The sequence below is a fragment of the Tiliqua scincoides genome, chromosome 1 (assembly GCF_035046505.1).
Source record: "Tiliqua scincoides isolate rTilSci1 chromosome 1, rTilSci1.hap2, whole genome shotgun sequence".
NCBI classification, from domain to species: domain Eukaryota; kingdom Metazoa; phylum Chordata; class Lepidosauria; order Squamata; family Scincidae; genus Tiliqua; species Tiliqua scincoides.
The window spans coordinates 132,162,757-132,175,506 of record NC_089821.1 but is presented as its reverse complement, the minus strand read 5'-3'; the positions used below and the strand labels follow the sequence as shown (position 1 = coordinate 132,175,506).

At 42.0% G+C, this 12,750-nt stretch overlaps 1 protein-coding gene across 1 annotated transcript in view; it reads left to right on the top strand.

Moving 5' to 3' along the window:
* The first annotated feature begins 3,295 nt into the window (after window positions 1-3,295).
* The window catches only part of IQCA1 (IQ motif containing with AAA domain 1), a 96,518-nt gene continuing 87,063 nt past the window's right edge, over window positions 3,296-12,750 (top strand). The window contains exons 1-5 of the mRNA XM_066622147.1: window positions 3,296-3,318; window positions 4,341-4,668; window positions 6,757-6,876; window positions 8,893-9,078; window positions 10,758-10,829. Of these exons, the coding sequence (XP_066478244.1) occupies window positions 3,296-3,318; window positions 4,341-4,668; window positions 6,757-6,876; window positions 8,893-9,078; window positions 10,758-10,829 (729 nt within the window). The remainder of the gene's footprint in view (window positions 3,319-4,340; window positions 4,669-6,756; window positions 6,877-8,892; window positions 9,079-10,757; window positions 10,830-12,750) is intronic.

Below are 12,750 nucleotides of genomic sequence, written 5' to 3'. Positions count from 1 at the left end.
CGGTCTGCAAGCTGATGGTGCACTGGAGGAGGGTGCAGCCGATGGAGCAGCGCGGGAGGTTGCGTGAAGGGTCTCTGATCTCTGGGTGCTGATCTCATACGAGGGCATTGCAGCAGAACTGGGGAGGGCTCGAGCACCGTGTGGTTGGACAGCTTGGCTTGGCTTTGCGAAGTTCACCCTTCCCTTAGCACCCCCCCCCCCCACCGCCCTTCAGGAGGCAGCACCTTGGAATGGAAGGCTGAACTAAAGACAAGGCAGGAGAAAGACACACACACAAAGTGAGCTTTAAAAAAATGTCCCACAAGTAAGTAAAAAGCCAAATACACCAGATGGGGTTGCTTGGGAGGGTTAATCAAGTGCAGAGATCCAGAGGAGGACAGGGTGCCTGTACCTTTAACCAATGTATGGAAGAAGGAATTGGGACAGGGGCAGCTTTTCAACCCTTCCGTGTTGAGCTGCCCGAGCCCCAGTTCCTTCTTTACAACAAGTCAAAGGTACAGGCACCCTGTCCTCCATTGGATCTGGTTACTCTGATCAGGTGGAAAACCAAATTGGGGGGGGGGGAGCAGCCTGGTTTTTCATTTGGTTATGATAGAGCTAGTCAGGATTGTATCTCAGAATGCCTCTCAGTTTGCTCAGGTGTTGTTCAGGTGTATCAGGTATATTTCTGATAGAGAAAGTTGCTCCTCAATACAGAGGTGCTACCACTGATGGACTGACTGCTCCTCATATAATTATATTATCATATAATCATATAAAAATTCATACATGCAGGAGGCCAGACATCAGGGAGGCAAGCTGTTCTGTGGTCTCTTCTGTGATGTGCTAGTTTTCTATGCTTTTGGACTCTGCCCTCCAAAAGAGGGCAGGTTAGGCAAGGAGGGCACAGAGGAGAGATAAAGAGGTAGTAGCAACTGCAGAAACCTCTACCTGCTCCAGGGAATGGTTATGTAGTGAGCCATTTAGGGCGCAGTCCCAACCCCTTATGTTTCCCCTAACTTTCCAGCACTGGCATAGCATGCTGCATCCTGTAGTTGGGTGTCACTCACGGAGGCCTCCTCAAAGTCAGGGAATGTTTGTTCCCTTACCTCAGAGCTGCATTGCCCTTATGTCAGTGCTGGAAAGGTTAGGATTACCTTGGTTAGCTGGTTAGCTTGGTTAGGATTGCGCCCTTAGTCACACACAGTAGCAAGTAGAGTAAGTAGTATCCGCAAATAAATGGAATGGAAAAGCTCTGGTCTAGGAATTTCAAATTCCAGAGAGGAGACCTATGGACATGTAATTACCACTGCTATCATGTTTTGGAAGCTTCTTCCAAATACTGTGTAGTCATTTCTGATGCAGATATTATTTGTATTAAATCAATCCTTAGCATTTCTAATGGTAAGCATTAATAGTAAAAATGCAGTACAACTTGATGTATGTGATACTAGAAAGCTACTTGGGCTTTATGGTATATATCTAATATATACCATATATATATAATATATATATACCTAATATATACCATAAAGCCCAAGTAGCTTTCTAGTATCACATACACCAGGTTGTACTGCATTTTTACTATTAATGCTTACCATTAGAAAGCATCCCCCAAATCATGATTTGTCAAATGTCAAATTACAAATGGCTGTATATCATGATATTAAGGCTGCAGTCCTAACACACTTTCCTGACAGTAAGTTCCTTTGAATATAGTGGAATTAACTTCTGAGTAAAAATGTTTAGGTTGCACTGTTAAATATCAATTTGTGTCTATTTTGAAATTTTCACACATTGCTCTTCACAGCACAATTCTGCTGTAAGGGAACGCAGCACAGCTGCGACCTAGAGCATTGCAAAGTGCAGGTAATGCCAGTGGGAAGGCCTGCACAGGCCTGCCAGTACTGAATCTGAGTCCCTGGCAGCTGGTGGAGTAAAGTGCCAAGTGGTGCAGGGGTCTGGTATAGGGCAGCAGGAGGATGTTCTGGAGGGGGTGTAACAGGGAGGGTGGAATGGGGGTGGAACAGACCCAGACAGGGTCAGGATCATCGAAGGAGGCGTCCAGTGTATCCTAAAACTCTTCCCAGGTCTGCCAGCGTTACACTGGGCTTCCTGAATTTGCACCAGTGATATTGCTGGTGCAGATCTGAAACCTGGTATAAGGGGACAAATGTTCACTTACCCTGAGTAGATCTCTAGTCTCCTAACCTGTGCTGCAAACACTGCAGGCTATGTGGCCCAGCTGTGTTAGCACAGGTTTGGATGGGCCTGCCTCATGCATTGTTACATACCATTGATAGTGTTTACCTATTGACTTGAATCTATGTGAGGGAAAAATATTTTTTCGGTATTAAAAATACATATTTTGGGAACAGGGATGTAGATGTAATTGCTGTAAAACAAAGTTTTAGTGCTACTTTGAGAACTTGAATTTATTATGCATAACTTAGGGCGCAATTCTAACAGGGACTTGGGCTGGCAAGAGTGTTGCAAAAGTGCCGTAAAGCACCCTAGGAAAGCCCAAGCACTGCCAGGTGTCCCAGGACTACCAGACTACCCTAACTTTCTACATACTGTTAAAGACACTTCCTGAAGGTTTCTATGCTAGTATGACCAGTCACAACAGTTCCCTAGAACTACAGAAATTCCAGCCACAATACCAACATGAGTAAAAGAGCCAGATGGCTAGTTATAGTAGAAATTTGCCAAGCCTGGGAGTGGGGTGGGGGTTGGAGATTGCCATTGTACCTTCTGGAGCTTACTATACACACCAAGATTATGGGTGCTATATTTCAAATTGTGAAACACTATACACTACTGTACTCTGTTTCTTTTTGTTACTATATGGGATGCGGAAACATATGCAAATCAAACAAGCTTATTGGGGTAAGATCTGGAAGACTTATGTTTCAAGTGGAAATACATTGAGGCAGGAAGCCTTGATAAACATAGTGGAACTTGTTTCTGAGTACATATTCAATTTGCACACTTACCTGTGGCTCTTATGTACTTTCTGACTTCCAGACCTCCAGAATGGAACCGGGATGTAACTTGGTGATTTAATCTATTGTGCTTTTAAAATATTTATATCCCACCTTTCTGACCCATTTAAGGGACCATGAAAATAAGGGACCAAATAAATATTATTGAGAGAGATGAATGTGTGTATGAATTCAATTTAACATTTCAGATGGCATTTACTCAGTGAAAGATGGACTGTTATACTGGAGTCCATAAATTTTATAAATGGTGGTAGGAGACGGTTGATGGATATTTTGAGAAAGTTGTCAGATGTAAAAGCATTCTCTGGAAGATGGAGATTGTGTGGATTAAAGAGTAAAAATGTAAAGTTAGACACTACAGAATGGGTGTAATTCTTTAAGCTAAATGTTTATGCTAAAAGACCAGAATAAGCTTAGTTTTAAAACTATCTGTGGATACCTGAAGATATCTGGGTAGAATTTACCAGATTATAGAATATGAAGGAAAGCCATTTGACCACTCATTGAATTACAATGCCTACAGTCATTTGAAAAGGAATGCGAAGGGGGAAAATCGGTCATTCACATACATTTACATAGGTTGCCCCTTTGGAATAGTACAAAACTGACATGCACAGACATGTCGGAAAAAGCCTTAGACCCCTTTAGGGCCAACTGCTAAGCAATTGCAGGGAAGTGATCATTGTACTAACGCATTATTGACTCATAGGAAGCCTGAACCGCAGGCCAATGAATTCAGTGGGAACTATCAAGTCTAATGAAATAGCAATCAAGATCTGGAAACTAAGTGTTAATGTCCTCTCAGCATGTCTTTAGCATCTTTCATTTTAAATGCTTGCATCCAAGGAGGAAAAAGAAGACATGTCTGGGCATGTAGAGTTCATTGTTTATAAAGAATAAATAGATGTTGAATAATGTAGAAGCTTCATTAGCTAATTTTTTTTGTCCCCAGTGGATAACATTTTCTAAATAATGTTATTGGATTATGTTTTGCAAACTGATATTTCAGTTTTATTTGGAAACTTTCGCCATGAATATTGGTTTTCAACTTTATAACATTTGCCATGTCCAACTCTCTTTATAATGTGCTATTTTTTTCTAATGATTTAGGAGTAAAGATGGGAGAAATGAGAAACTAAGCATCCAACTGTAGTTTAACATGCACCCTTCAAATAATAGTTTTTTTTTGTGGGGGGTGATCTTGATTTTGAAAATAATTTTAAAGTATTATTATAGAGCTTAATATCTTTGAGAAATGTAGCATTTAAGAACCATGGGCACACAACTAAATGATTATTGTATTTTATTTAGTACTCCTTTAAAAACTAAAATGTTTTTCTTTTTTGCTCCAAATAGTACTTACAATAAAATATGGGCAGAAGCCCAACGATCTCTCAATGGTCTGTTGGAGAAAGAGATTGAAGAGAAGTCTCAAAAGCCACTGAAAGATCGCCTGGTAGTATTTCAAATGCTGGCTACTTTCTACATCAAATATGTGCAGATATTTCGCAATTTGGAGGCTGCCTATGACCAGATTGTTCATCCACAAAAGCGTTTAATTATCCGGCAAATGCTGGATGGAGTGATGGGCCGCATCTTGGAGTTGAAGAATGAAATGGTGGAGCTGGAGTTCTCAGAGTTTCATTATTTTGATGACATTTTACAGGATCTTAAGCTAGCACCTGTACGTATTCTTAATACTATAGTGTCTGAAAAGCTGTTTATTTTTTTCAACAGCTATGAGTTAACTACTGCTGTTCTCAGTAGACCTATCCAATGTTTCATCCCTGTGACAGCCATAAGTATCATAATGGGCAGCCCAATCCTATGGTGCTGTGGCACCACAAGGTCCAACAGTGCCAAAATGGCCACCACTATGGCCACCAAAATGGCCACCAAGCATTCGGCGGAGTCTTCTCAGGGGAAAGGGAACATTTTTTCTCTTACCCAGGTTGAGCTCCGCTGGTGCCAATGGGTCTTCTTGGAGCTGTACTTGCTATTTAGTGGGTGCAGAACTGAGGAGGCCCAAGGATTCCCGCTCCCCCTTCCGGGCCCAACCTGCCCTCCAGCCTGCTGTCCCCCATCCAATTCCCCCCCTGCCCTCCCCCCATCTGGAAAAACCTCCCTGCTGCCCAGCAGGGATAACACCCAGTGCTTTTGGCTTGTATCCTTCCTTGCTTGTGTCCTGAGGCCTAGTGCCAACTGACACTGGCCTCTCTGCTGGGACAGCAGGCTTACTGCCCGCACTGGAGTGCCTAGCAGCACTTTTGCAATGCCCAGCACAAGTGGAGGGGCTGGAATACTGGCTGTAAGTCTGTAAGCCTGATAGGATCAGACTCCCACACCACTGTAGTACTTATTAGCACTTTTGGCCTATAACTGAATTGATTTTAACTTTCAGTTCAAATATGAATTGTATGAAGGGCTTCCAAAGTATGAACTGTATGAAGGGCTTTCATCATTAAAGATGTCATGCTCTGGAGAAAAATCCTTATTTAATAATGTTCTGTGTTGGTTTCTTTTAGGTATCAGTTGTAAAGATTTGATTTGGCAAACATGGGTTATTGCAAGATGTTAGCTTTGTTAAAGTCCTGCAATCTGGCATCTTAAAGAATGCTGTGGGTCCAGATAGTCTTCCTGTTTGAGGATAGAGCTGCTTGGGTTTGCTTTGAAATGGTTCAGCAGAACAACAAAATTCATTTTTCATGTCATTTTTGCAGAATTATAGGACCCAATCAGACATGATAGTTTGATTTATTTAGGATACTTTGGACTTTGTTAGAATGGTGAATGAATACTAGATTTAAGAGAGAAGAATGTGTTGCTCCTCACTGTTACTGAAGATCACCCAATTAAACATGCATGTCTTGGTGAAGGAAGATCGGTGAACAGAAGAAAGACCATTTAGGGTTTTAATGCCTCATCATAAAATAAGGAGCTGACATAAAATAGGAGACATTATTACTTTTAACATAAAGATATATTCCAAGGAGCAAGGATATATTCAAAGGCTAATTCTCATATTCTTTGATGATTCCCTTACTGGCTGTGGATGTCTTCTGCTGAGGTCATGTGAGTGCTGACAACACTCTTAAAACTCTTGAGGTAACATTCAGCTTATAGCAGGAAGTAAACACAGGTTAACTGTGACTGCCACATGTGGAGAAGATTGTGAGAATGGCCCCTGAGTAGAGATTTGTCACTTTCTCTTGTAATCAAGGCATACACAGAAAAAATGAACTTGGAGATGTCTGTGAAGAGCTGTTACTTCCCAACAGTAAGCCTCACACGTAGACACATGGATGTAACTTCTCTTTTTATATAGCACAACCTGTTGCCTACATTAGATAGTGCCCATATATTTTATGTTTCAAACAGAAAAGTTATGTTGTAAAATGTAAATTCAAAAGGGAGCATGTTCCCAATCATCATGCAGAGGCAGCTTTACAGAAAGTGACCCCCAAGAACCTCCAGATGGCTCCCTGAATTTCTATGGGTTAAGAAAAGCAAGCGATACATACAGAGGAAGTTCAGGGTGGTGGTGGGGAATATGCTTATTCACATCAGTGTTATTTCTTCTCTGAAAATCTGTTACTGGAGTTCAACTTTGATCAGTTGTAAAGTATTAGCTCAGAAACTGGCAGGAACATCAGCCATTCAACACTCCCAGAAATGTGTCTTGAGTATTTTTGACAGTCTGTAGAGAAGAGGGTTTACATGAATGAGAAGAATTTAAATGAATTGGCTTACAAAAGTATTTATCTTTCAACAGGAAAACATTGACATCCCTATCCCAGGATATTTTATTAAGGAGAGATTGAAGGTGTTGAAAGAGAGAGAGAGAATCCTTGCTCAAATATTGTTTGACGCTGGAATGTATGATGATGAACCTGTGAGTTTATATCTAATATCTATATTTACATCTGGTAATCAATCCAGGGATAGTCCTAAATACTGTGTACCCAATCAAGGACTAGAATTCCTATGTGCCTCTTGTGACACCATGTCTACTTCTAAATTTTGCACAACATCCTTATGGATGGTGCCAAACACTCCTGGCTCTTCCTTTGCAGTCTGTTATAGAATTCTAGAAGAGGAATGCAGCAAGCAGCCATCTAAAATGCTGGAGAAGGGAGATGGCCAGAACACTAACAGGAAGCAGAAAGATTTCTCCTTCCTGCTAGCATCCTCTTAGTCTCCCTCCTCCAGCATTCGTGTTGTCTGGATATTGGCTGGATATCGTGTTCCTCTTCTAGCATTCTGCAAAGGAAGAGACAAGGGATTTTGGCGCCAAAGGAAAGGGGTCCCTGTTATCTGTGGTTTTGGTGGGAGAGGGCTGGGAACATATCCCCAGCAGATACAGGGAAACACCTGTACTTGGTTATTTTGTTGGAGCTTGAAGTTTCCTTCTTGAGAGTATGGACCTTGATGACTTGTAATGTTTGCCTTCAATCTGAAATGAACTAATGTTCATTTAGGCCTGGATGTCCAAGCCAAAAGACAATTAAGCTAGTCAAGCCTTTCCTGGATTGTTGTATCTAGTTTTGGCCACCATGTTTTAAGGAGGGCATTGATTAACTGGAGCAGGTTCTGAAGAGGGCAACAAAGTTGGTGAACACTCTGGAAACCCAGTCTTATGAGGAATGATTAAAGAGTTTGGGATGCTTAGCTGGGGGAGGGGAAGACTAAAGGGAGATGTGATAGCCACCTTCAGGTATCTGGAGGGCTGTCATGCTGGAGAAGGGGAAAGTTTGTTCTCTGTGGCTCCTGAGCACAGGACTAAAACCAGTGGGTTGAAATCACAGAGATGTAAGATTTAGGTTAAATAAGAGTAAGAATTTCCTAACTGTATGAGCTGTCAGGCTCTGAAACAGTTTGCCTTGCACAGTTGTGGGCTCTCCGTCATTGGAGGTTTTCAAGCAGAGGCTGGGTGGCCACCTGTCAGGGAAGCTGCAGCAGTTACCTGTGCTGAGCAAAAGGTTGGACTAGATTATCTCAAAGGTACACTCCAGCACTATGATTCTATGAGAACTTTTCCTTCCCTGCATTCCCACTTATCTGTTTGGCAGTGACAGAGTGCCTTGGTGGAGGCCTCCCTTTTTGCTGCTTTAAAATGTACTATAATAGTATTGTAGTTCCCAGTATTCTAATGTAGTTTCCAGGATATCTGTCATTCATATAAAATCTCAGGAGCCCTAGTAAAGTAACATTTCCTAGGGTTTCTAGTGCTATGATGCTGCTATAGCTGCATGCTAGCAGAGAAAGTGGTAAGGAGTCATTCACTGAACTCTTCCTGTGATGCTGTTGTCACTTTAGTCACTAAAGGAATTGGCAGGGGAAGGCATGGTGGCTTGTAAGAAATGTTGCTGGGGGAAGTGTTTAACCCTCTTAAGTAATGTACGAGTCTAGTATTATTGTATGAAATTATATACAGTACTACATGTTATTTTCTTAGCAACTGGTAGATTTGAATTGCAGCTGAATGCTGAAAAGTGTCAGTTCGCATACTGATATTTGAACTGGCCATGATTAAGGCTTAGGTGCTGCCTCCAAATTCAAAGGCAGTATGCCTCTGCCCAGGAGCAATACTAGCTGCCAGGAGCAATGACTGGAGAGGGCTGTTAGGTTCATGCCCAGCTTGTAGGTTTCCCACAGTTATCTGTTGGCCACTGTAGAATGTAGGATATGTGGACTTGTGGTCTGATCCAGCACGGCTTTTCTTATGTTCCCTCAAACAGATATGAAAAGGCAGTCAGTGGACATTTGGAATACCTCCGGGAAGTCATCAGTATTTAAGGGAAATGCCTCAGTTGGCTCATAGACCTTATGTTATGATGACATCCTGGGATATGGTAACAGCATTGAACTAAATATGTTTTCTGTTCTACCCTTCAATTTTATGTTGCAGAAAGTATTTATAAAGCCCATGCCCTTGGAAGAAGCTGTTCGTGTCATTCAGATAGCTGAGCGGGCTCGACAAGGTCGGCTCAGGGCTACATTCATGAAGCAAATCTACCTTGAAGAAAAGAGGGAGAAGCTAGTTCAGGGTACACAAGGCCCAGATCTGGAAGCTGCTGCAGTGCACATTCAAAAGGTAAAACACCCGTTTCCATCAAAATATGTTGCTATGAATACTCAGGAAATTTAGGAGAGTTCTCCATCAGTCATTTACTGAAGGCCTTGCCTAAGTTTTCTAGCAGTAATGGAGGCTCCAGAGAATGCAGTAGGATTCAATGCAGTCAGGGAGCCTTGTTGTTTTTAGTTCTTCTTGACTCTCTGTGGATTTAAATGGGAGAAATTGAAAACTGGAGTTCCCAGGCTTCTCAGTGGCAATGATACTGCTACAGTATCTTAACTGCTACAGCTCTTATGAGCTCTTCCCACTTCTGCCCCTTACAAGAATACTTCTGAGAAAGCAGAGGTCTGGCAGGCACCAGTAACCCAAGCCTAGAGCTGAGTCAGGCCTACTACAAGTCAGACCTTAATTTTATAAGAGATGTAGACTCAGTTCCATTTTGTAGAGCAAGCAAACTCAAGAGTTTGCCTCTCATATCGGCCAATTATAAAACTCAGTGCTAATACTAATTTAAATGAGTTGTTTGTTACTCTGATTAATGGTAATACTGGAGCTATTCTAAATAAGGATGCAATTGTCTTAACTGTAATGTAGGAAAGAACTTAGAATTGCCAAAGAGAACTTGATCACCAATCTTAGGCTGTAGACCTGTACATAGCCTATCTGGGAATAAGTTCCATTAAACTCAGTGGGGCTTACTTCTGAGTAGACATGTCTAGAACTGGATGGTAAATAAATATACTATGTATCTGTAATATATGTGAACATATGTCATAGAATATATGAAAAATCAGGGTAGATGTTTTGAGCCATTAGGGATCACATTTTTACATCTTCTCTGTGGCTTATGAAATTGCCAGGAATATTGTAAATGAAAAATGAGTTGTATCTCTCTTTTTTTTAGTAATAAATTTAGTTGTGACAATACTGGAGGAGGTATTAATGCAGTAGGTTTATCAAGAGGTATTTGGTGTTGAAGTACAGAGGTGCTTATGCACGATGGTGAACATCTTCTATGCTATGAAACTCATCAAGCCCCTAAAGCTCTTGCTTCTCAAGAGATTTCCTAGTTCTCACTTAAAAAATTCTAACCTTCATAATTGCACATATGTAATAAGAATAATGGCCAGCAGTGTCCTCAGTGTCAATCAAGGAGCCATCTTCTCATGCTGAATTGGATTAGATTGCCAATACCATCCTTCCATGCAAATGTGTATGCATGTGAAAATATTTTTGGATTAAAAACTAAGAATCTTCAGACAATCTAGTTCCAACACTTATGAATATTTCTTTTGTATTTCTAACTTTGAGAAAACAGAAATGAGCTTCATTGAATCAAAACTCTATATAGCAACCATGTACATGCTTTACAAGCCATGCTTTACAAGATTATACTAAATAAGGAAAGATAGAAACAGAAGAATTAAAATGTGAGTGGAATAAAAGATAGTGGTGTACGAACTTGAACTGCTTTCACAGAATGAACACTCTTAAATTATTCTATACTGCAAAATGAGCAGAAAAGATTGAGGTTAGTGCCAGGAAAACCCAGATGGTAACCTGTTGATGTTCACTTGTTAGATTTGTACAGTCTCTTTTCCCCCCCCCCCTTCCTTTAGTTGTTTTTTCCCCTTGCTGCTGTAAAGGAAGTTGTAAAAAGGACAATTAATCTCATTAGGCTTGTATTTAAAATTCAGGTTTGGCGTGGTCATGCCCAGTGGAAGAAAGTGTTGAAACAAAGAGAAGAAGAAATGACATTTCTAGGGATGGTGAGTTTTCTCATACCTCTCCCCACAATAATGAAACCCCTTTTGTCTTTTTGTATAAAATGAAAGGTTTTCAAAATGCTAGTCCTGAAAATAAAAACTACAAGTAATCCCGACATTGAAATAGACACGTTAAAACTGGGAGCACTTAAGCTGTACACCTGATCCAGATGAGGAAAATAAACCAGAGGTATGAATAGTGGATATGTGGAATGGTGGGTGTTAAAGATGATGAACTGCTGCTTTCACTGTGTGGCAACTTTGGTGGGGAAACAAAGTGTTCTTAGCAGGGCTGTGGAGACGGTACAAAAATCACTGATTCCAACCCCACCCAAAATTGCTTCCAACTCCATTTCCACATCCCTGGTTCCAAGAACTGCAAACCCCTCCCTTTGGTCATTAGTTATTCAGAAGGTGGCTGTGAATATCTGGTTTCCACCACCTTTGGCTTTAAATATTTTAAATGAATATATGCAATAAACATACTTGTTCAAGAGAATGCTTGAACATTCTTTGAAATGTATGAAAACTATGAAGGGGCATTGCTCCTTACAACATGGTACGAGCATGTGTGTAAGTATTGTATGTTTGAGAGGAGAGAGACCAGGAAACAATCTAGCCTCTCTGTAAAGACCATACTTTACACATAGGATTCCCTCCCAGAGCATGGTATGTTGTAAGAAGAGGGGAGAGCCCCATAAATAGCCCAGTACATTGCCTGTGTACACACTTGTCGAGGGGAAGAGTGGAGACAGCGTGTAGAAATTTGTGCATAGTTGTTGTACCTATAGAGAAAACAAATGGTATCTGTGTGTATATATGTGTGTAACAAATGTGTGTGTAACAAATGGTATATATATAATGGATATATACTATGCCAGAGTTTCTCAAACTGTGCGTTGGAACCTGATTTCTGGTGGGTCCCTGTAATATCCATGGCTGGCGAGGGTCCTGCCCTCGGGGTTCAGTGGTTGTGGGGGGGGGCTTACCTGGGCTGCTGGTGTATGTATGGGTCTGGTGGATAGGACAAGGACTTGAGAGGGTTGCCTTGCAGAGTCAGTTTAATCTGGTCAGATGTTTTACATTAATGGGGTCCTGTTACTTCAGAGAGAACTCTCAGCAGGAACAATGGACGGCTTTGTTCCCTGGATGAACTCCTGGCTCTTTCCCACCACCCGCAGTTCATCAGTCGGTGCCCCCATCTAATGCTAGGCCGTAGCCATCTTGAGAGGTTGTGACAGGGGGAGACTTGCCTTGGTCTGCTGACAGATGGGGTTGCAGATGGTTGGGGTGACCCCCAGGGGACCTGGCCAGTTCAGGGTCCACCTGTGTTGTCTTTGGGGTGGTTGGGTGAGCCCTGGGGGGGGGGAGAACGGCTCCCCTGCCCTAACTGCCTATGTCCGAGTCTGGACATAGGGTTCCAGTCCTGGGTGCTCCCAGGCTTGGTTCCTGTTATGATATATGCCCAGCCTGGCTGGATAGGGCAAGGCTAGGCCTTGATGTCTTGGCCTGTATACATGTAGTATAGCCTAGGTGCATCATGGGATTGGCTGATGCAACAGGGCACAGCAGGGATGATGCAATACCCTGCAATACCATGTCACCGGACAGTGAGCCATGCAGTCACCAGATTGTAGCCCGCCTCTCATTGGCCAGTGCCAATATATATTGCAGCTTGTGCAAGCTGCTGTGTGGGAGATGTTATGTGGAGTGTCTGCGGGAAGCTACGTTGGTGGAGTTGGTGATCTGAGAATTGAGAAAATTGAGAATTGCTATCTTTGCTGTTTGCTTGCTGAGCTGCCTCTGCACTGTGCATATTGTATATATCTTCAGTTAAAGGACATTGGTGGTGGAGCACTGCCATGTCTGTGCCTTGTTATTTACCAGGAGTATCTGCCTGACCTTGAGTCTCTGGAGCCACGGT